Source organism: Scleropages formosus, chromosome 8 (assembly GCF_900964775.1).
Source record: "Scleropages formosus chromosome 8, fSclFor1.1, whole genome shotgun sequence".
NCBI classification, from domain to species: domain Eukaryota; kingdom Metazoa; phylum Chordata; class Actinopteri; order Osteoglossiformes; family Osteoglossidae; genus Scleropages; species Scleropages formosus.
In genome coordinates this window covers 19862176-19886679 of record NC_041813.1, presented here as the reverse complement: position 1 = coordinate 19886679, position 24504 = coordinate 19862176, and the positions used below count along the sequence as shown (strand labels likewise).

Here is a 24504-nt window from a genome sequence, read left to right as displayed (position 1 = left end):
TCTGACTGCTGCATCGCAAATATAATAGACACCCACCTCCTATTATACAGGCAAATGGTAAAGGGACATTCAATTCGGAAATTTGTATCACTTTTCCCAGTACATGTATTCTCTCAGAAAGACTGATGCCTCACATTTGATGTGAAAGGTCTCCAACCATAAAAAACTGAATCAGGCATCTGCTTAGGATATCAACTACTTGCAGCAGTTAAACACACAAACAACAAGTGTGTACAGCTGTGTGTTAGTGTTTATATGATATGTTGCATTGTGTTCTCATGCGAACATTGATTTATTTATTTTCGCTCATTTTTTCATTAATTCGTTTAACACTGATGCTTTTGGCCCCAGAAGAAAGTAAGAAATGTCAGAGGGTATTTGTAATGTCTGTAATGAATCAGCGGATTACACACCTTTGTAGACAAATACACAATTTCTCCTCCTCCGAATGAATGGAGGACCACGACATCGGTGCTTCTGTACAGGTTGATTAGATAAGAGGTACAGAAAGAAGGCGAGGGAAGGCAACGCTTACCTGTGCACCATTATTTCCTGGGGGCCCCAGAACCCCATTTGTTCCTGGTTTCCCTCTTGATCCCTGCAGGTGCGCAATGAAGGCAACACAGCTGTTACGCCTGCAGATGGCCCTGGAGACTGGCCATGTGGGCAAATGCCTGTGCTCACACAACTGCTCCGAGTATGTGAATACACGTCAAAATTTAATAAAAGCTTTCTTTTATCAGAGAATGGAATTGAAGCTGCCATGTCTGTGTAATTTTGGAGGGAAACGCTATGTTTTCAAACAGCTGGACACAACTGTTTGTACTACAGCATCTAGAGGGCTTCTTCATCTCAGAAATGTTCACCAAATCAAAATAAAAAGTACTTGACACTAACACCAGACTAGCTATTATAAATTACTCCATAATCCTTTAGTATCCATCCTGCTGCTTGGTTCACGTACTAGTTTAGGCAACTCTGTCAGTTTCATAAACTATGGCAACATCTGTGGTGATTTTACTTACTCAGCCTTAAATAAGCTCCCAGTCCTCAACAAAAAACCATTTTGAGCCTTCCTATTTTCAGGCATATAAATCAATTTTAAGTTATATGTAAAATATCAATAATCAAAGCATAGTTCTGTAAAATACTGCATAAATACTGTCAAAAACCTCAGTCCACCTCCACTTCAAGCAATTAAAATATTTTAAGTGAAATTATGGTGCCCGGGAACATTTCTTATTACGGTTTATATGTTCATGTGCCTCTCATAGCTACCAACAAGGTTTAAATAAAGACTGATTCTTCTATGAAGCCTCATGAACAAGTTGAGATGAAAAGATGAAGACCAAATGAGCTGATCTTTTATTTTTCATAGCTTAAAAATGTCATTTTTTTCTTTGTAACCCTTACAACAGCATGGGTTCTCCATAATGTAAATGGATCCAACAATTTTGTTAAAATAAAATTATTAAAATTATTAATCAAGAAAGGCATTAAAATGCCCAGGATGATGTCAGTAAAATTTTGGTTAGATCATCATACTTGACACCATTGTGAGCATAAATGCTGAGGATCTCACCACTGTAACACAAAATTTTCCGATCTGCTTTGGTTTAAAGTTCTTGAGACTTATCGATGGAATTTATTTCAGTTTTCTCTTGCCAAATAACATATTAATTCAGCAACTATTTCCTTCCCAGTTAAACACAGAAAAGAAACAAAAGACCACTACATATGTAAGATGAGCAGTAATGAAAATTTAATACTATGCACATGATCTAGGTAGCAATGAAAACACATTCTCGGGAATATTATACTTGGGTGCGTTGAGAAAACATACACGAACACAAGAGGAGCATGCACTCTCCACACAAAGTTAGAATCACATTCAGTCACATCCCAAAAAAGCTTCACCTTACCTTAAAACCTATTGGACCTCTCCGACCGTCAGGACCCTTTGAAAGGTAGCATGCAGCTTGGTTAACGCAGCACTAGAGTACTGGTGGACTCGGTGTGATGGATGTAGAATTTTGTCATTTATTGACTTTTTCGCTGCTCACCAGCTCTCCTAAAGCCCCATCGTCCCCAGGAATTCCGTCTGCCCCTTGATCACCCTACAGATAGGAAGGAGTAGGGTCAATGTTGGTCAATATAATAAATAATCATACAAATGAGAATTTATTTTAGAAGAAGCTGCTTCCTGAATCAATGGTGTTCCAAGATTGTTTCTTGTTCCAAAGTGACAGTCATGAAATCTTTACTCAGTATGGCATATTAGTAACAGGACATTATAGTGAGAAAAGATGAATAACACTTTTAAGTGACATCAGTGATCACGTACTGGAAGCCCTGGGTGTCCTTTCTCTCCTTTGGAACCTTTGATTGTGTTTTCAGAGCCAAGTTCACCCTCAGACACAAACAGAGTAGATTACAGTCACACAGTGGCAAAATAATAAGTAGAAATGATATTTTTCTTAAGTAGGTTATGTTGCAAAGAAAGAGAAAAACGATGCCTTTTCTCTTATAATACTTTCCCAGTATTTCATAGTTCACATTTCACCTAGTTACTCCGTAGGTCTGGATAATTAACTACTGGTGTGTGGAATTCATAGTAAAAACAGATCCCCTTCACATGAAATAACTTTGTGTGCTTTCACATCAGCTCACATTGGCAGTAAAAGTGCTAAAACACCAGCATGGTCTCCATTAATGTCACACTTTTTTCATGTTAAAATAAGCTTTCTTTTGCTTTATCTTTTATGCACCAGCAAAACACACGTAGTTTTCACTTGCTACTAACCGCACATAAAAAAGAACTGTGTTTAACTGTGTAACATTTTATGAATAAAACTCAGTTACTGGTAGACACACTGATCGAAGCCATCAGAAATACGGCGCCCTGTGGTCGACTTACAGGGTCACCGCTGAGGCCGGGCTGACCTTTCTCTCCAGACAGTCCAGGGATGCCCTTACGACCCTGAAATGGACACAGACTGTAGGGTTAGTGAGCTCACAGACCCAGGGCCAGTCCAGCACCAAGACATTGACACCCTTCCGACTCCACCTTAAGAGGACTGAAGAGAGGGATTCATTCAGTGAGAAACTCAGTGAAGGTTAATCTCCAAACAACAAGCACTAGTTGCATAATCCTTCTCGCTATCCACACCACCTAGGTAAGGTATCATTTTAAAATGGATGCTTTGTAAAGCTATAAAACAACAACAATAATAACAGTAAGTTGAAAGCGCACTCCCATATGGTTCAACAATTCTGCCATTTTTAAATTATTTTTCAATATTTGGTTCCAGGGGTTTCATACTCAATTTTGGGAAATATTTGACTTTGTGTCGCTGTCAGTTTTCCTTTTCGTTTGCCGTGCTCGCTGCGCGATAGTTTATTGAGCTTGTGAATATGAAGGCAATACAGCAGAGGTAAAGGTGGGGAATATGTGGCGACGACATTAACACCGGTAGCTCTTCCCTTCCTATTATGGCTGTCTCTTCCTCCAGCTACCCAGTGCTCCTTTTGAAACAGCAGGTTGGATGGTCTTCCTCCCTAAAATTCCTAGCAAACATACTCTAAGAATGAGCTCCCTTTGAGAGCCACCGATATTCGTTGTTCACCTCAAGGAACACCTGGATCTGCTCATCATTTCTATAAATGGCCTTAAGAATGAACACAGGTGTACCCCCCTATCCGCCCTCCCGCTATCAGCGCTTCCACCATAGCCCCTCTTCAAAATTAATACCCTTCTTCGCCATCCGCCCACATCTCTCCTGCTGCAATGCCTTTTTGTGAAAGGATCTCTGAAAAATATATAAATCAAGGTCTAAGAATGTGTTTTCTAATTGAAACAGAGGAGAGGTAGTTCTCCCAAAGCTCAGCAGTGCTGTTGTGGATGTAACTCGTTGTCGGGCAAACTTTGTGGGGCGTTATGGGACATCGGTGACTCCTGTGCTGTTCCGTTGTTTGAGAATTTTTGGCCGGGTGCGTGGCTGCTCTGGGAGCGCTGCTGTCCAACGACGCGGAGGGTAAAGCGAAACAGGTGGCACATAAACAATGTCCTTAACTGGGCGGCCTGGATCTCCTTTCTCCCCTTTCATTCCAGGCGTTCCGGTGGTCCCCTGTTCGAAATAAAACAGTTGCAATCAGTGCGTCGTGAAAGCACTTAATCCATCAGTTTAGCAATTCGAAGTCACGCTGATGATAGAGCAGTTTACCTGTTCACCCTGTATTCCGTCCAGTCCATCCTCCCCGCTGCCCCCCTGTCAGAAACAAGACAACCCTTAAGCCCCGGTCACACACAAGCAGGAACCATTTGTCTTACTGTTCACTTTGTCCATTTCTGGAAAACATGTGAAAAGCTGTGACAGGTTCCAATGCATTGCAATTCTGTTATGGTAGCACGCAGCACCTTCTCGGCTAACCCTTGAATTTGTGCTTTCTTACTGTTACTTAGGGACCTTGGTCAGCCTCCGTCATTCAGATACTGACTTGCGGTATGATTCCGAGAGACAGACAAGATTTTCTCACTTAGGAGCAGAAGCCATTCATTGGTCTCTGTATGAGGGCAGCTGTTGTGGATATATAAAGTCCTGCTACATACTATCTTCAAAACAGTCGAGTAGAGCCATATTTACATCACTACATGCCCAACCAAATGCAATACTGCCACTCTTTGGTCATTGTTTCATCCAGCAAAAACACACATTTTGACATCAGTCAGTGAAAGCAAGTCTGCATTTTATAATTACGTTTGCATTTATTTCTCTGCCAGACGCTTTACTCCAAACACACAACTTAGAGTGAATTGAAGTGCATTCCACAACAAATTAAGGGCTTCAAATGCAGAGACGTGACTGTCGCAGCACTGCCAGTTTGTCCAATACCACTGTTTATGCTGGTGCTCATTGCATTTACATTTACATTTATTTATTTTGCAGACGCTTTTCTCCAAAGCGACTTCCAGTGAAACTCTATGCAGTGTTATGAGCCCACACACCTTATTCATCAAGGTGACTTACACTGGTAGATACACTATTTACATTGGGTCACTCATCCATACATCGACAACAACATCACATAGTAGCTGCATATGGAATTGACTGGAAACGTGACAGATGGTGTGATAAAAATGCACAGAGCAGATAGGAAGGCAGGAGAGAAGTGGATCTGAAAAAGATGTGTTTTGAGATCATTCTTGAGTGTTGACATGGAATCAGTAAAGTGGTGAAATGTGCTTGTTTGTTAGTTTATCTATCAGTCAGGAGTGCCTCCCCCAGCCCATCGGCCAGCACTCACCCGATTTCCCCTGAATCCTGTTCTTCCCTGAAGGGAAAATTACATCGATTTTAAATTTCAGCATACATTTGAAAGTTACTATATTTATCCAGGCTGTTAATTTTTACAACATATATTACCTACTGTATATAATGCATTGCTGAATGAGTGAGTATAGATGCCATAATTAAATAATATCTTCAAGAAAGCCCAAGATGGATAGGTCTACCTTCTCGCCTCGTTTCCCAGGACAGCCCGGAGGCCCGTGTGTTCCATCTGGGCCCGGGGGTCCCCTTTCTCCCTGACAGATTTAATGAAAAAAGAAGGAAAAAAAAGACACAGCATACATTACACATCATTTTCAAAATAAGAACCAAAAGCAACCACTTACCACACCATGTGGTGTTGCATTAGGTATTCTTGTCCAAAAAAACACTTAGCTATGCAACCAATATACTGTAACTGGTTAACTCGCTATCTGAACCTATGAGCCCCTTTGCAGGGAAGAACTTACCATTGTCCCTTCATCTCCAGGATACCCTGAATGTCCATCAAGTCCTGGCACACCCTGTTGAAGAAGAAACACAGAAACCATCATCATAATCCTAACAGAGATCATAAAAGACAAAGTCATATTGAAAAATAGAATTGATTTTGCTCTTATGAATCCCAAATGAGCGAGAGAGACACATGATATATAAACTAAAGAGAGCAGAACAAATATTGTTCACAAACATAGCACATCTGTAACATAACAAGCCTTAGTGACTGGCAGTGATTTTACCTTTCCTCCAGGAGGGCCCCTGATTCCTCGAGGACCTTCGGACCCTGAACACTGGCACATCACCTCACAACACTCCCGTGCTGCCACAGTCTCCTACAGAACATGCAAGGGGAGAACCTGGAGCAACTGGAAAAAGGAGCAGACCAATTCCAGAAGTGGAGATATCGGGCATAGGGTACAGAAGTAGAAACTACAAATGAGGAAGGAGAGACTGGGAAGGGGGACTGGCAGCAAGACAATGCAAGGTGGAAATACTCTACAAAAGGGAAGGACTATGGTAAATTAATATATGCGCTCATTGCCGGGGTGACCTCAAGGATAGCGACTAAGGTGCTGCCAGTTGCCGCAAGTGCCTGATAACCATGCCACTGGAGGACATGTTAAACGGCTGAGAAATGGTAATATGTAGTTGCTCTAGTACAAATTTGTATATACTGTGAAGAAAAGATTTGAAAAGTATACATTTATTCATGTAACTCATTGCACATGAAAAACAAGCATCAAAGCTGCAAAAAGTATTTGAAGAAACAATAGAAATTTTTTTGAAATAAGGTGGCATAATTTCTTATCTGTCTTCATGATGTCATATGGTAAAGGACTTTATCATAAATATACATTATAGAACATACATACTGTATATATTTATTTTACAATTTTAGCTGTTTTTTTATTACCCCCCACCAAAATACACAAACCTGGAAAGCCTTACCTTCTTTCTAATGTTAAGTATACTGTACATTATAATCTATGTTTAGGTCTTTTTTGCAAATAACTCATAAATACTGATATTTATTATTCTTCAGCAGCTCAGAGGGCAATGCTACTCGTAGGTGGCACAGGTCTAGTCGTAGACATGAACATTAATATAAATGCACCTATGACTGTGGTCTCTAAAATGAGCATCAGTGAACGTGGTCTAAAAATGGCAAGGTTGATAAGTCAGTCATCCTTGACCATGTACGGTGTAAACCACGTATCGACTATATCTCAAGCTGTTTGTTAGACGGAAGTGAAAATAAAGTCAAATGAGAAGGATATAGAACTTAATTATTATGATAAAGCCCTTCACACTTACGATCTGCTGCTGCAGGCTACTGGCCACATTCATCATGCCGATGGAAAGGGGATCTTTGTACCCAAAACCACGTCCAAACTCCACCATTCGAAGCTGATTGGTGTCAGAATTACCATCTAATGACACCAGCAGCAATGCATTGATTCCTGTGAAAAAGGGATCATAAAACACCACCAACATCCCCAAATCATTTCATTGTATTTGCAAAGAATCAAAATTTTTGTTAGTTTCTTCATTACATTTCCTGCAATACATTTGACAAATCTGGTAAGTTTTCTCTCCAAATCTTCAGACATCGCAATTTCCTCACAACCCAAAGCTGGAAGAGGCCGGACGTTGTGTTTAACAGCACCTGCATTCTTGAGGCTGTCTGATTCTTTCTCGAGATCTTCAACACGGTCATCGAACCCATCAGTGAAAATAATCAGGACCTGAGGACGGAAATGAGCATGTGAGATCCTCCACTAACTAAAACCTGCCAGTGTTTGCCAAAGATCTGTTTTTAAAGGCTATTAGCAGCCTCATTGGAGTAAAATGTTGCTCAGCACACATCTCAACTGTAAATATGTTTCACTGAGCAGTGGAACCTTGGCCACGTTGAACGTTGAAGAAAGACGTTGAACCTCCTCAGTGTCAAAGGAGAAACTGTGTCTCACAATGTTAAGGATTTGGCAATACTGAGCATCTGTGGGGTGGCAAAATGTATCACTATTTCGTTCACCTTCACTCGGCCCACACCAGACTGCTTTCTGAACTTTTCCCCAAACGAAGATAGGAGCTGCTTGTTGAAGTAAGTGTTCTCTGAGGACTCCAGCGCCATCAGTTTTTTCACTATATCCTTGTTGTATGGCTCAAAGTTGTAGTCCTCTATGATGCTCCCGTCACGCCTGACCACACGGAAGGCGAGATTTGCCGTGATTGTGTCTGTGTCCGTCATGCAGCAGAGGCCACCAAGAAGAGACATGGATCTGATAATATCGGGAAGGTAAATCTGGAGCTTCTGCTGCCTGCTGAAGAACCGCCGTTGGGTCCCCACCGATATATCAAATCCGAAGGCAATGTCCATCGTACAGCCTTGAAAAAGAAACAAAGAGCTCAGACAGGTTGAATCATTTTTATGTATACTGTACACATCCACTAATACATTAGAGTTGCCAGAAAATAGTTTGTGGACTTTGTAATTATCTGGATTTCTGCATTATTTTTTTGTCATGAAAAACTGTCAGTAAATCAGCTGTTAATGGATACCTTTAGTAATTACTGAAAGAAAACAATGTTGTGGCAGTCCTTCCATATAGTGATGAATGTTTATCTTTAAGCAAAACAACGGTCACCTAACAAGTCATGTCCAACACAGCTGAAAAACCATAAAACCACCTGGATCCAGATCTATATCTTATGGCTGACTTGAGTTGATCCCTAGGCATATGTACAAAAATTACAAAACAAATAAAGTGGTTCATCTAGTTTTTAAAGATATGTTTTAGCACTTTTAATTAGCACTGGCTTAAATTTAACATGGAGATAACTGTAATGCTGAAGCAGTTGAAGAAACCCGTACTTATGGTTTATACTCACTTTTAGGATCACTATCTGGTGTGCACATCTCCTCAAACACGGCACTTTTTATTTCATTCAGGGCATTGAAGTCTGACATGAAAAACCAACCAGATTGCCCAGCAATCTGCTGCAGGGTCTCATTTTCAGATTTCTCAATGCTGCCTATGCCGACAACAAAGATACGTATGTTTTTCCTTCTCAGCCGTTCCGCAGCACCTAGAACGTCATCATCAGAAGCCCCATCCGTGATCAGCAACAGGTTTTGTGGGACCTTTTCATGGATCCTGCTGCCGTTGGATGTAGCGAAGAAGTAGTGCATGAAATCCAGAGCTTTGCCCAGCTTTGTACCCTGTTTAATCTGTGTCACATTTTTGATGCCCTCTAAGACTTTTGCTTCACTGGTGCCCTCATTCAGGTGGAACTCCTTCTTTGGGTCCTCACTAAATTGTGCCATTCCAATTCTGGTCATGTTAAAGCCTATTGTGAAATCCTTCGTTAGATTGCTTGTAAAGTTCGTAATAAGATAAAAATTTTCTTTGGGTCTAATGCTTTCTGATCCATCAACCAAAATAACCAGGTCAGATTTTTTCATCTTGCAAGCTGGAAGAGAACCATAAAAACAATATTAGAAACATATTCTTGCGCTTTTCTAGTATGATGCCATCCGTGAGTGCATTTCCAGTGTAAGCGATGATTGCATCTTTCCATCCCATATTAATTCAACACATTTTTACAGGCCTGGTGGTATTCCTACCCAACCAATAGAAACCCAACATGAACATCTTTCCTACCTGGCCTGGTTTGGTTGCAAATAGTTTCAGAGATTTTCTTTGTTATATTAAGCAGTCCCTCAAAGTCATCTACATAGAACACCTTTTTTTCATCCCCTGCCATAATTCCTATTTCCGTTTTGTTGGCAGGCCTCACTCCGATGCCGTAAATGTTGATCCCTCTTTGCAGTACCAGCTTAGACTTCTCAGGGAGCAGAACACCATCTGTAGCCTCCCCATCTGTGATGACCATCAGGATCTGTGGGACTCCCTCTGCTTGGCGACCACCATGCTCTTTGCTGAAGTAGCCCATGGAGAACTCCAGGGCAGCAGCGGTGTAGGTGTTTCCAAAGGTTTGCCCGATGTTTCCGATGGCTGTCCGAACCTCTGTCTTAGTGCTGTATTGCTTTAGATTGAAGTTCATCTTGGCGGTATCAGAAAAGGTGATCACTCCAAAGCGCACTCTGTTTGGGCCCACTTCTGTATCATTCACCAAGGACTGCATGAACTTCAACATGCTATTGAACTGGGTTTTACTGATGCTCCTGGAGCAGTCCACCAAAAAAATGACATCAGCAACCTGGGTTTTGCACTCTGCAATGAGATATTTTGTCAACAAAAAATCACTGGTAATAATTAAAAAATAAACTATACAACAAAAACAAAATGAGTAGTTAAATTCCTGTTTAATTATGTTCATTTTTTACATTTTAAATGCCGTGTTTAACTAAAATAAACTCTAAACTTGGAACAAGGTTCAGTCATCTTCCTCCCTTACCCACCACCTATGTTCATACTCCAGAGTCCTGTCTCTTGTTGTATTTCACAAAACATACTGTATATTTTTAATGACTAATGGCTGGCAGGATAGTCTGCCTGCTAAAAATTCGATTTTATCTCAAGTGACTGAAGAAATGGCACAATTAAGGCAATTTGAAGATGTGTATTTGGCTGGTATTAGAATATGCTTTTGCACAATCCCTCGAAATACTGGCTGTGATACTCACCTATCTTACAGGCTACAATATTTATATATAGTGGGTGGCATGGTGGCACAGTGAGTGGCGCTGCAGTCTCACAGCGCCTGGGTAGTGCAAAAGAACGTGGGTTCAATCCCTGTTCAGTCTGTGTGGAGTTTGCATGTTCTCCCCATGTCTGTGTGGGTTTCCTTCAAGTGCTCTGGTTTCCTTCCACAGTCTAAAGATATGCTGTTCAGGTTCACCCACAGTGTGTGAGTGACAGAGAGAGTGTGTTCCACTGATGTATGGATGAGTGACCCATTGTAAGTACTGTATCTAGCAGTGTAAGTCACCTTGGTGAATGAGGTGTGTGGGCTGGTAACACTACAAAGAGTTCATTGAAAGTCGCTTTGGAGAAAAGTGTCTGCTAAATAAATAAATGTAAAAAAGTGCTGTTTACACTTTGTTTTCTACAAAGATACAGACGTTCTATAAGAACATGTACTGTTTAGAATAAATTTTTTCTATGTCTCTGGCACCACGGCCTACATAAAATCAGGACCATCTTGCTGCACTGATGTCATTTCATTCATCTAGGAACTCAGAACGATTAGCATTATACATGCCGAATATGATATTATCCATACCTGCATAATTAAATTTATACTGCCAGTCCTCACAAGTTTTGATATGAAGATACAGAAATGGCTTCTTTTCATGTGTTTTTTGTTTTTAGTTTTGCTGCAGGAAAATCATTTGTACGTTTCCTTCTGACTTATAAAAAAGAAGCAACATTAAGAACATTTATAGGTTTATGTGTTTGTTGTATAATTATTTTGTTAATATGTATATTTGCAGTTGGTTGAAGAAAGGTGCTAATAATGTCAATCATTATCATTTCTGAGGTTTCTAAAAGTTCTAAGGATCAAATGAGTACAGCGCTTTCAACTTAAATTTTAACTAACAAAAAAATACAAAAATAATTTAAAGAAATATTTGAATAACACCTTTGGTGTCTTTTTGGTGGAACAATACCTGAAAAGGAAGAGTTTGCATAAATCAGTTTTCTCCTTTTCTCTTGCATGTACTCCTTAATCCGTGGACCACTGATATGAATGATATTCTTATTCCTTTTTTTGAGATGCAGAAAACTGCTTGCAGGGCCCTTACTTAAATGATTGAAACATAGCATTTAAACGCACAATGCTCACCGAGTTTTGGTCTGCAGATCCGACTTCGAATTGTTGTCTCTATAGACTTCAGGGCATCAAAATTTCTTATGGGATGGACCCTAACCCAGTCACCAGAGATCTCAAACAGCTGGTCGTTACTAGCATCACGCACACCGATGGAGTGGATGGAAATGCCCTGCTCTCGCAGTTCCTTGGCTGGTTCTGCAACCAGATCCTGGGCCTCTCCGTCTGTTATGACAATCAGAAACTTATTGACGCCGGGCCTTTGCCCCACAAAGTATTTCTTTGAGTAGCGGAGTGCCTCGCCAGTCAGAGTGCCATGTCCTAATTGTATCATATTGTTGATGGCTTCTCTCATTTGTTTTTTGTCATAGAATTTGTCCAGTGGGAAGACCTCCTGCTGGCTGCTGCTGAACTGCAGCACTCCCACGTGTACCTTGTTAGGACCAATGTCTGACTTATCCACCATGGACAGCATGAACTCCTTCATCTGCAAGTACTCTTCTGACCCGATGCTGCCAGAGCTGTCGATGAGGAACAGGATATCTGCCACCACCTGCTTGCACACTTAAACAAAAGAGAAACCCAAAGAGAATTACTGAACATGAACTCATGGTGTGAGCTTATCATTGTTACAAAAACACCACAATGTCTTTGCTCTTCCTTGTTCTTATCTATGTGTTTTAATGGTTTTTAACTGTTAACACACCTTCTTGAGAGCAGATCTCTTGGACAATTTTATCTTTTAGGGGTCTCAGTGCGTTGAAATCGTTGACAAAGAACATCCTTTCCTCGGCGCGAGCAATATCCTTCAGTTCCGTTGTGTTGGCATTCTTCACACCAACGGCATAAACCACAATGCCTTCTTCTTCCAGCGTTTCGGCCGGTCTAATGACACTGTCTTGGGACTCCCCATCTGTGACTGTGATCAAAAACCTTGGGACACTTCCCCCTCGGGTTTGGGTAGCACTCTGGAATAGCGGTTTCATGAAGGAAAGAGCCTCGCCTGTCTTCGTCCCCCCGCCAGCCTGGGTCATCCTGCTGACAGCTTCGTCCAGAGATTTGCGATCTTTGTGCTCAGCGAGGTTGAACTCGATTGTAGGATTAGCCTCATACTTCACCAAGCCAACCCTAACATGGTCTGGCCCAATCCTGAACATCTTGATGATCTCTTTCACAAATGTTTTCATTTCAGTGAAGTCTGTTTGATTAATGCTCCCAGACTGATCTATTAAGAAGTAGATGTCTGCTTCCTCTGTCTGAACACAGTCTTGAGAAAAGGAAGATCACAGAATATGTTAATAAAAAGTCACAGAGTCAGAACAATCTTCTAATCTGCCGTAAAGTCTACACACACACACACACACACACACACACACACACACACACACACACACACTCTTGTCCCCAGCGGGGTTGCGGGGAGCCAGAGCCTAACCCAGCAACATAGGATGTAAGGCTGGAGGGGGAGGGGACACACCCAGGACAGGACACCAGGCCATCGCAAGGCACCTCAAGCGGGATTTGAACCCCAGACCCACCATAAAGCAGGCACAGGCCAAACCCGCTGCACCACCGCACCCCCCCCCAGAAAGTCTCACTGTTACATTTACCTGTTTTTATAATATCTTCAGAAGAATATTGCATACATGCACCATATATGCTGCCCTTGAGCAAAACATTTACTGTCATTACAAGTTAGCAAGAGAAGGTTTACATAGATGAAATTAGACAAATAACTGTGCTTAATTTCACCATACTGTGAAGCAATGTCATCAGTGTTGATTGTAATTTATTAATATATAAATAAATAACTCCATACTATGTTACAACATAACCATTGTTACATGAAACAATAATCATATAGTACTTACATTTTTATAACATCTCATAAACATGCTAGGTGACTATGTGGTGATTCAGCACTCACCTTTTTTCAGATAAAATTTGCGTCTCGGAGCGGCATATACCGTTTCAATGATGTTGTAGCACAGGTACTTATTTAGTTCCTTCTGTAACATGTTTAATTTGGCAAAACTATCCATTCTAAAGACATAATTGTTGAAAGGAGGAGAGGCAATCTGTTGCAGCTGCATCTCTCTGGCATCCTGCAACCCTACAGCGTACACGGTCACCCCCGCAGCTTGAAGCGCCGCAGCTTCCTTAACCACATTGTCCTGGAACTTTCCGTCAGTGATGACGATGGCAACCTGCTGGACACCCTTGCGACTCCCGCTCTTAGTGTTGAACATGTTGTCCTTGGCAAAGGTCAATGCCTTTCCCATGTTGGGGTTGCCCTCTAGGTAAGGCAGGACCCTGATGTACTGCAGGATGTCACTCTCCTCCTCAAAGGTGTTCAGGTTGACCAAGCCCTTTGGTTGGTTGCTGAACACCACTATCCCAACCCTCACGTTCCTGATGCCCGTGTCAAGGCTTTCCACAATCTGATAAATGAAGTTACGTATCAGCTTGAAGCTCTGTTTGCTCCTGCCAGACTCCACAATGAACACAATATCAGCCAGTCTGGCTGACCTACAATCTGCAAGAAAGGAAAAGTGGAACATTAAAGTACGGGTTATTTTGCATTATTTTCTACAGCTGGATTTCATACAGATGTACAGCTAATACTCTTTGACATTCACACATTGACTGGAAGTCAGTAACTGCATCTGGTGTCACCTGAAGACCTGGTTGCGTTGAGCTGTGCCGTAAGTGTCGTCTCCCATAAGTCCAACGACTCAAGAACAGTCTTTACTTTTGGTACAAGGCTTGGCTGTTCAAACTGGAAGACATACTGCTCCGTTGTGATGTCATTCAGAACATCATGCTCAGCATTTGGCAAGTGAATGGGTATGATTCTCACTCCCTTGTTTTGGAGAGCATGTGCTTTATTAATAATTTCTGTGCGATGGTCCTGGGAGTGCCCAGTTGTGATAACCACCAGGAAGCGCTGAACATCATTGTCGCTGATTCGGCTGCCGGCCTCTGCGGTGAACAGTTTGGTGCTGGCAAACTCCAAAGCCTGTGCCAGACTGGCACCAGCTGGGACAGCACGCTGCATGCGGAATTGGTTTCTGACATACCTGAGGATCTCCTCCTTGGTGGCAAACTTATTTAGTTGGAACTCCGTCTTGGTGTCAGTACCATACTGTGCCAGGGCAATCTGGTGTGCAGCGGGCCTGATGTCCAGCTGGTTCACCAGACGGACAAGGACGGATCTGATTTGTTGAAAGTACTGTTGTGTGCTTTCCACAAGGACAACAATGTCTGCAAAGCTAGGAATCAATGCTGTTAACACAAAAATAGCACCAAAAGGGATTTGAGAAATAGACGCACAGAGACACATTTCAACATGGTTACATAATTTTTAAATATATAAGAATGACTTTGATCTTATGCTTTAATTGCAAAAATTATTGTAATGATTATGATACTGAAATGGCTCATTATAATGTCTGTAATTATGGTAATGTTAATGTCTAAACATTCAAACTAATATTTTTAAGAAGGCTGCTCCTCAAAGAGCTGGTATGCAGGCTGCCTGTTCAATTATGCTCAATTTGACCATGCCCCCCGACAAGTTTATTTTATCCAGTTTAATGTCAGTCTCAGTTTTCTTCCTCTCTTCCATCGCCAACTGAACACTTCATCATCACTTATTAAACACACTGTCATCTTAAAGAACACCCACATTGGCTGTAATTTCTAAATTTACATATTTGTGCAATATGTGCTGGTCATTGGTCATTTGCTTTGGTTTGTCATACATTTTATCTGTGATCTCTGGAAGGGCCCTTCAGGACAGAGCACAATATAAGAAAAAAATACACTGCATTGTACTGTATAGCACTATACACACACACACAGACACACACACACACACACATTTTCGGAACCGCTTGTCCCATACGGGGTCGCGGGGAGCCGGAGCCTAACCCGGCAACACAGGGCGTAGGGCCGGAGGGGGAGGGGACACACCCAGGACGGGACGCCAGTCCGTCGCAAGGCACCCCAAGCGGGACTCGAACCTCAGACCCACTGGAGAGCAGGACCCGGTCCAACCCACCGCACCACCGCGACCCCCCCTGTATAGCACTATATTATATAAAAATGTATACTTGGGCTTAAACCTTCTTCAGTCTTTTATACCTGGCTTTAATTTGTCACACCTGGTACAAAAAATGTTTTTTTTTAAATTCCAAAATATTCCCCTCGTCATAAATTGACAGTGATACATCAAATATAGTACACTAAGGTTGACCATGTACAGCTCCATTTGACAAAACTACTGGAATGTCCTTTTCACCCATTTCGTTTATGACCGACTTAAGACAAGACAGCTTGGCTATCGCTCTTTATTTCCCAACCGAACGTAAAGCTCACCTTCCCTCTGGTGCTCCAAGGAGATACACACATCCTGCAGGAGGCCGTTCGTCACCCGATGCAGTTCATCGTAGCTGCTGACCACCTTCAGGAACTGACTGTGTGGCCGGTTGGCAATCTGCTCGATGCTGGCCACCTTGCCCACACCCACGGCGAAGATAAACACGCCCTGCTGCCTCAGCTCCATGACAGGAATGTTGACCGCATCATCGGAATTCCCACCAGTGATAACTACGACAATCTGTGGCACCGTGGGGACTCGACTTGTAGGAGGTCTGGAGAAGTGGCTTGAAAGGATTTCATTCAGGGCCTTGCCAGTGTTTGTAGCTCCGCTCAAGTACTGCAAATTATCCAGCCGCTCCAGGAGCGCCTTCTTGTCCGTTAGCTCCCCTTGCTTGAACTCTATGCTTGGATCGTCACTGTACTGCGTTAGGCCCACCTGCACCTTGCTCGCAGCAGTGTCCAGAGCTTCCACAAAATTCCGGAGGAATTTCTTCACCTCTCGGAAGTTCCTAGAACCGACACTGGATGAGCTGTCTACAAGAAGCACAATGTCCCCAACAGAATCTCTCCTGCACTCTAAGAGAGAAAAGAATGGTGTGTCAGGAAAACTGTGGAAAAAAATTGCACCATTAATAAATGACAAAACTGATTTAGTTAATTTTTATGCTATTCCTGTCCTAAGTGCCAGAAACAGTACTGATTCTTGGTTCTGTAATACACTTGATGTCGAAACCTTTTTAACATTCAAGAAAGGTTGCAAAAAACATCTCATTCAGATCCATTTCTCACTTGATCTCGTAACTTCTCCATAAACTTGCAACCCGCCCTCTTTCATTATCTCCTCTGTATTTCTGATCCATTCTACAGTATATGGAGCTACTTGCATAATGCATGCCAGGAAAAAGCTGTGGTATTGGACAACCCGGCTGTGCTTCGACAGTCACGTGTCTGTTAACTCCAACTTGTGCTGTACTTTGCAGAAAAATAAATGTTGGTGTCTTTGTGATCCTGCTTCCTTGGGTTGGTTATATAGACCAAGAAAAGATTTTTTATTATTTTGTACATTAAATAAATAGCATACTATGGTGAAGTTTTCTATTTTCTGTTAGGGACGCCATAGCAAAAGTGCTCCTCAATGCAAGTGTGACATGCTGCCAGTTCCAGAGAAGTGCACTTGTGGAAAGATTCGTTTAGGTAATGCATAGCCATTTTAAGATTGAACATGCTCTTTGTGGGATGAGAGAACCCAGAAAAGTCAGAAATTTCTAAGAGAAGAAGAATCTAAAGCAACAGGAGGGAAGAAGCGAAGAATGACGCGTTCTTCACTCAGTGTAGTAAATCGCATCTGCGTGGCTGTGAACATGAGCTTCAGATGCTGGAGAGTCCATTATATTCCAGGTTGTAAAATTATTTTTAGTGCTCAAATAATCATTGGTTACCTTGCGGAACCTGGGAAAGCTGGCCGGTCGCTTCCCCAACCATGGTGCAAAGAACACGGATGATATCATCTGAGATGAACTGCAGGCGGTAAAAGTCAGACACACTGAAGATGTGTTTCTCAACAGGGTCGCTAGCAATATCCTTGAGCTCTTCCAGCACGGCGTCCTTAATGCCAACAGCATACAATGTGATGCCTCTCCCTTTTACTATATCCGCCATCTGCTTGACATCATCTTGGGACTTCCCATCCGTAATGACCATTGCAAGTTTGGGGACACCCTTTTCAGATCGACTACCAGCTTGTGTCGTGAACAGATGGGTCAGCATGAACTGTAGCCCCAGCCCTGTATTGGTACCACCGGTTTTATACTTCATGCTGTTGATATGGTGCAGGACTGACTCCTTATCTTGGTATGTGTTAAGAAGGAATTCAGCGTGGGCGTTATCACTGTACTGGATAAGCCCGATCCGGACCTGATCTGGGCCCACATCAAAGCTCTGAACCAACTTAATGAGGAACTTGCGAATCTCTTGGAAGTTGTCTAAACCGATACTTGATGACCCATCCACCAGGAACACCACATCTGCCACTGCTTCTCGGGTACAGACTGCAGGAAGAGATCCTTAGTCAGGAACATAACAAAAAACAATCACTAACTAGAGCAGAGCATCACTTACCTGACTGCTGAGCATCGCTGCATGTGAAACAACATATAAGCGTGAGGGTTGCAAGAACTCTCCACGTCACCTCCATGCTGCCGGCACAGCTGAACTCACACTGCCTTAAACACAAATACAAAACACACCATGGAGTTCAAAGTATTTTCTTCTTTACACATACTGTAAGTTTTAACAAACACATGGACAGATTTAGGGCGTGGGATGGAAATATGTATAAATAATAGTGTTGCATTTGGGAAAGGATCATTATGGATCCTGTAGATCACAATTTTTCTATAAAAAAACTGTATAAATTCAGAAAAGTTTCTTCTGCTTGTATGGAAATTATATGCAAGTGTGATCTCTTCCAGCTGCACAATTTCAGCAACTAAAACATGCATGAACAATGGATCTAATCCTAGAGGTTCTGCAACCAGCATGGATTTTCAGCTGATGAGATCATGCAGCTCTTTGCGATTCCTAGCATTTCTTTAAGAAAGAGCATCCTAAAGAATAATTCAGGACATCAGAGTTCTTTTTTTTGGTTTTACATCGTTTAGCACTGCCAAACTGGACTCTTTCAGAGAACTGTTTTTGTGGACACAGCAAAAGGCTTCAGCTGAAGGTTTTATGTCTTGGGAAATGCAATGGGACCATGTTAGACATCTCGCTCACACGAAACACAGCCTAGCAGGAGGCACAGCATGTAGACCGCCCCCAGTACTTCCCACAACACTAAAAACCACAGCCCTTTAATGTTGCCTCCCAAACATAACACTGACATTTGTACAACTGAAACCATCACTGAGGCTAATGTACAAAATCGTGAGGCTCTTCTGATGTACCAAAGTGCTAAGGCAAAAGTTTGTTTGTCTTGTTTTAAATATAGATTCAGCTGGAATTTTGAAGTAATGTTTTGTAAGCTGGTGGGCGGAGAAGCTGTGGAATGGGGTTGGGGTTTAGCTTGATCGAAAACTCTCTAGCGCCCACCCTTGTAATGACGGCCAGTTGTCCCTCATCAAGGACCCTCTATGGGACTCATAAGCAGCTGGTCTGAGAGGCTTCAGAGGAATTTTGGAAGAGAGCAGAGGGAGTGCAAGGGCTCTCTGGAGTAAGATTTTGTTTTGTTTTTGTTATGGTTTTACTGTTTATGTCATGAGTTTGTGATTTTTGAATTATGTCATGGGGCCACAGTGGTGCAGCGGGTTTGGCCGGGTCCCGCTGCGTGGTAGGTCTGGGGTTCGAGTCCTGCTTGGGGTGCCTTGCTGTGGACTGGCATCCTATCTGGGGTGTGTTGCCTTGCACCCTGTGCTGCTGGGTTAAGCTCTGGTTTGCCAGGACAAGTGGTTTCAGACTCTGTGTGTGTGTGTGTGTGTGTGTGTGTATGTACTTATGTCATCGGTTTGTGGGTTTTTTTGATTATGTTATGGGTTGAACCCTAACCCTATACTCCCTGCTTCCTAGTGGTAGACACTAGCAATTCACGTGTTTAAAAACAATCACATTACAAATGTTCAAAGAAACAAACATTTTTTTTTTCAGTTATTTGTTTTTTTTCCAAAAAGCACTTCATCGCCTATCTGCTTTCCAAACTTTCAGTCTGTAATGGGGTGAAGGAAAACTGTGTTTAGTTGCTTGGGCCAACAGATGGTAGTGAAACACACCCAAATAGAACAGGACCATGGGACTGCCTTAATTCAGCTCACTACCACAGTGTTAACAGCAAAATTTGGTTCCAACTTTGTGCTTAAAAAAATACATAGGATTTTGAAAACATATTTTGCCGCACATAAATTTGCAAAAGCTGATCTGCTAAGTCATTTTTTGCCCATTGTTGGCTGTGTTCTTAGAGCAATTATGACATACATAAAAAAGCCCAGATTCAACAAAAACAGCTCTGAAAAATGTCATCGTCTTTGTTACCCAGCTGAGTGCACCAAAATCATTTTATTATTTTCATTTATTTAAAATTGCTCAATACTTCAAAATGGAGAGATCAAAATCAGAAAGGAAGATAAGAAAAATCCTTTGCTAAACTGTGTCCTCAGCTTTCATTACTCTCACGGTCCATTCCCATCTTGAAAGACTAAATTTATGATATGAAGATTCCAGCTACAGGAGAAACTGTCAGCATAGAGCGACATCATACTTCAAAGCTGCTCGATCATTCTCATCTTATACTTCTATATTCTGGACACATCCATAACAAACAAAAAGTTTTCTCAACTGTCGTGGAAATAGCTGAAAATTGAAATCCACACACACACACACACATTTTCAGAACCGCTTGTCCCATACGGGGTCACGGAGCCTACCCTGTAACACAGGGCGTAAGGCCGGAGGGGGAGGGATCACACCCAGGACGGGACGCCAGTCCGTCACAAGGAACCCCAAGCGGGACTCGAACCCCAGACCCACCGGAGAGCAGGGCCCAGTCCAACCCACTGCGCCACCGCACCCCCAATTGAAATCCAAATTTACATCAATTGTCTTGTTACCTTTAAAGTCATGTGAAAAAGTTTGTGAACCCTCTAAAATTATTTCCTTCTCTACATGAAGGGCTCCTGGTATGAGATCTGATCTTCATTCACGCAGAAATCCAGAAAATTCCAAAGGGTCCATAATTTTTTCTCACAACGGTGGGTTTATTGGAAAAAATTAAACGTTGCCTTGCTAAATTTATCATGTTCATCTGATTTTTCAGCTGGTTGCCAGAAGCTAGCTGACAGGGAAGTCTTTGAAGAATTACAAGAGTGACAGATGCAGTTACATATTTGCTGGATGAAACAATCACTGTAACTCTGATTTAATATGTCTCATATGAAACAAATGCAGGAGTGTGTGCCTAGCAAACGCAACGTTATCATCTTCATGTTATTTATTTCAGTATTAAAAGGCTGGTACTGCCTTTTAAAGATACTGATACCACAAAATATGAAGCTCACAAAAATAAATATTTGCTAAATGCTAGTATGACATCCAAGTAATACACCCAAGTGTTGAGCACTGTGCTTGGTTCAGTCTTTTAAGGTGTTCAAGTACTAGTTCTGACAAAGCGGGTGTCAAAATTGCTTAGAATAAAGACAAAATTAAATCTCTGGTTAAAAATATATAACCTATGAATTGAACAAATTGAGCCTATTAGCAAAGACACGTGGGAAGCACGGTGGCATGGTGGGTTCAGCCAGTGCCCACTGTGTGGTGGTCTGGGGCTTGAGCCCTGATTGGGGTGCCTTGCGGCGGACTGGCGTCCCGTCCTGGCGTCCCGTCCTGGGTGTGTCCCCCCCCTCGGCCTTGCGCCCTGCGCCGCGACCCCCTCCTCAAGGCAAGCGGCTGTTGACAATGGATGGATTAAAGACACAGTCCTTGCCTCAAGAGAATGGGAATCATTTTGTTTATGTGCATAACAACCCTGCTGCAACCTTTTCGTAAACAGACGTTAGCTGCCACAATCTCACCATCTGGACTTTAAAACCTGCAGCAGTCTGGACCTCCCCTCTAAATATTTAAACAAGTTTGGCCATAACAGAGAGACTTTTTAAGTGGAAGTGTGTGATGGATGGGTAGCGCCACTGGGCCCACCCACTTTGATTGATTGTTTGTTCGACCGTCTTGCAGTTGTGCACTCTGCTGAAAATCACAGATGGCCACAGAAATATACAATATTTCTTAACTGGTGAGAGTACGTGCTTCAACGCACAAGCAAATGCCTCGTTCAGACCACACAACACCTCCTCAACATTACATTCCTACATTTTGCAATGGTGCATAAAAATTTTATTAAAGAAAGGTACAAATGTATAATGGTGTTCTCTTTATTTTAGTTTGAGACACTTTCAGTTCAGGAACCTGTTTTTTTTTTTAATAGTAATTCCATCCATTAAAATTATTAACCCACACAGGACACACACACACACACATTGTCCGAACTGCTTGTCCAATACTTGGTCGCGGGGAGCCAGAGCCTAACCCGGCAACACAGGGCGTAAGGTCGGAGGGGGAGGGGACACACCCAGGATGGGACGCCAGTCCGTCGCAAGGCACCCCAAGTGGGACTCGAACCCCAGACCGACTGGAGAGCAGGACCCAGTCCCACCCACTGCACCACTGTGCCCCCCCTCCACTCAGAACAAATGAATCCTATTACACGAGAAACAGGTGCCCTTCACATATAACTGCTTACCATGTAATGGCTAGTGATGAGAATGAGGTACAACCCCCCCACCTTTGCATCAATCATTCAGCAAAAAATAAGTGGTCAGAATTCATTGCTCTGCTCTTTTATAATTTTAGTTTTGTTGAAGTATGTACCGCAAAGAAATATATTCTATGAACCTGAACCGTAAGCCTTCATAGTATCATCTCCTGGTATAGTGCTGTTCACAGAATCTAGGAGGGAAGAAGCTTGGGTTCTCTTGAGCTTTTTTTCTTGTTTTTTTGAAGGGTATTCCTAGGGCGTGTCCTTCCGTAGTGTGGGTGCTATATTGCCCCCTGTCAAAAAGAATGGCAGGGTCTTCACTGCCTACTTTCTCTAGGATAGTCCCAATATCAGCGCATTCTTCAAGAGTACCTTGCTGAACAACATGTCCCCCCTATTTGCTCTAGCAGATTTGCGCACACTGGAGCCGACAAGATGCTCACAGCTTATAACACAGAGCTCAAGACTGACTTGTCCCTGGACTTTTTTTAGTCTTGTCTTAACACGTGCTTACCCCCTTCCAGTCCCTCACAGACCTTTCTGCGGTTACACAGTTTTTGCTGTACCCATAATCCTCAGTATTTTCATCTATTAACAGTCTATACACTTACTTCAGTATCATAGGGCGCTGCACTAGGTTATAAGAATTCACTCTTCTAAAGAAGTAAAATTGGCACCGAACTTGCAAGTTACACTACATTTACAAAAAATGTAATGTGGGCAAAAATAAGGACCCGAAAAGCAAGGCCCTTATTCTTTCTTATGCAGATGAGGATGCAAACAGGGAAAGCTACATCACAAATTCTACATCAGCCTATTTCATATGTCTCAGTTAAATTGAAAAACATCATCCCCCTTTAGATCTTCTACTTATTTTTTATACATTTAGTTTTTTAAATATTAAAAAGTTTCAATTTTTTAAATTTATTTAAGCCCCAATTTACAAATTCATGAACGGTTCTTGGAAACACATAACACAATTATGTGTTCCCTAGTTGCGTGTGTAACTCAAAGGTGTCTAATTCATGGGGTCTTCTGCCTGGTCTCAGAAGCTCACACACATACCTTCAGTCCTGTTGCTGACAAATTGCTGGGCCTCTTGTAAACAACTGAAAAAAATATTTCCTGAGCACTTTATCCAAGAAAAACTCTCAGACTATTTGCAGTAAAGTAAACAGGAAACTCCAGTTAACTGAACAAGCAAGTGGTTCTGGAAGTTCTTGGCTCTCAATTAGAAAGCGCACAAAGAGCTGCTGTCGGTGATGTGAATTTAAACACACCAGTGTTTTGGCTGCTCACAGAAATCCTAATACTCGAAAGACATCACCTTAAGCTGTGTGAGAGAAAAATAAGATAATTCAGCAGAAATGATGGTATGCATTAAATGTACAACTGGGATGTTCTGTAACCGGTGCAGAAAACCCATTGTGTGAGAAGCAGGAATGTACCTAAATTGCACTCCAACCCTAAGAGCTCTGTAAACAGGCACTGACCAGATGACCAGATGCTGGCACAGAAAAAACCAGAAAATAATTCATGCTGACAGGTTTAGAAGTAGGCTTAAGGGATGTAGGGTGCCTGTTTTATGATGTGCATACCTTACTTCAGCCTACAGGAAACATAGTAGATAAGTAAGTAACAAATTTACATTTACATTTATTTATAAATGTAAATTGTATTTTAAATTGGAAATAAATACAAGCTGACCATGAAGAAAGAAAGCCAATAAGAAATGTTACCATATATGTAGCATGTGCTTTTAGACCTATACAATATGTGTGTGTATTGGATGCTCGGAGAGGCTTCCTAGACTCTGACATAGGCCACAGGGGACTTTCCCTCCATCTGGGGTGAAATAAAGTAAGATACTCTCTCCTATCTTGGGTCCTTTGCTTGAGTTAAGTCGGATTTCTTCTGCAGCTACTTCCAGCGCACAGCTCATTGTGCGGTTCATTGTGCAGGACAGGATGGATTCATCACCTCCTGCTTAAAGGGACAATGCTCATCTGTTCAAGAGGCCAAGACAACATTCCCTACACCCCCAGCACTAGTCTGTACCATTGACACCAGGCAGGAATGACTCAAACCGTCTATGCCAAATGTTGACCTTGCCATCAGCTTGTCGTGACGCAAAACTCCGGATTTGTCTGTACAGGAAGCAAATTTCCGCTCACCAATAACCCAGCCATCCACGAT

The 24504-nt window shown here is 42.1% G+C and overlaps 1 protein-coding gene across 1 annotated transcript in view; it reads right to left on the bottom strand.

Annotated features, from left to right (window-relative positions):
• col6a4a (collagen, type VI, alpha 4a) overlaps positions 1–24504 on the bottom strand; it is a 40780-nt gene that overhangs the window by 11134 nt on the left and 5142 nt on the right. The window contains exons 2-24 of the mRNA XM_018757178.2: positions 18129–18232; positions 17450–18058; positions 16008–16586; positions 14304–14912; positions 13555–14163; positions 12334–12894; positions 11643–12191; positions 9494–10066; positions 8721–9302; positions 7864–8216; positions 7495–7573; positions 7143–7288; positions 6068–6160; positions 5798–5851; positions 5513–5584; positions 5305–5331; positions 4224–4268; positions 4074–4127; positions 2918–2980; positions 2345–2410; positions 2064–2117; positions 1923–1958; positions 536–598 (exon numbers count right to left, since the gene is read on the bottom strand). Of these exons, the coding sequence (XP_018612694.2) occupies positions 536–598; positions 1923–1958; positions 2064–2117; positions 2345–2410; positions 2918–2980; positions 4074–4127; positions 4224–4268; positions 5305–5331; positions 5513–5584; positions 5798–5851; positions 6068–6160; positions 7143–7288; positions 7495–7573; positions 7864–8216; positions 8721–9302; positions 9494–10066; positions 11643–12191; positions 12334–12894; positions 13555–14163; positions 14304–14912; positions 16008–16586; positions 17450–18058; positions 18129–18204 (5952 nt within the window). The 5' untranslated portion in view covers positions 18205–18232. The remainder of the gene's footprint in view (positions 1–535; positions 599–1922; positions 1959–2063; positions 2118–2344; positions 2411–2917; positions 2981–4073; positions 4128–4223; positions 4269–5304; positions 5332–5512; positions 5585–5797; positions 5852–6067; positions 6161–7142; positions 7289–7494; positions 7574–7863; positions 8217–8720; positions 9303–9493; positions 10067–11642; positions 12192–12333; positions 12895–13554; positions 14164–14303; positions 14913–16007; positions 16587–17449; positions 18059–18128; positions 18233–24504) is intronic.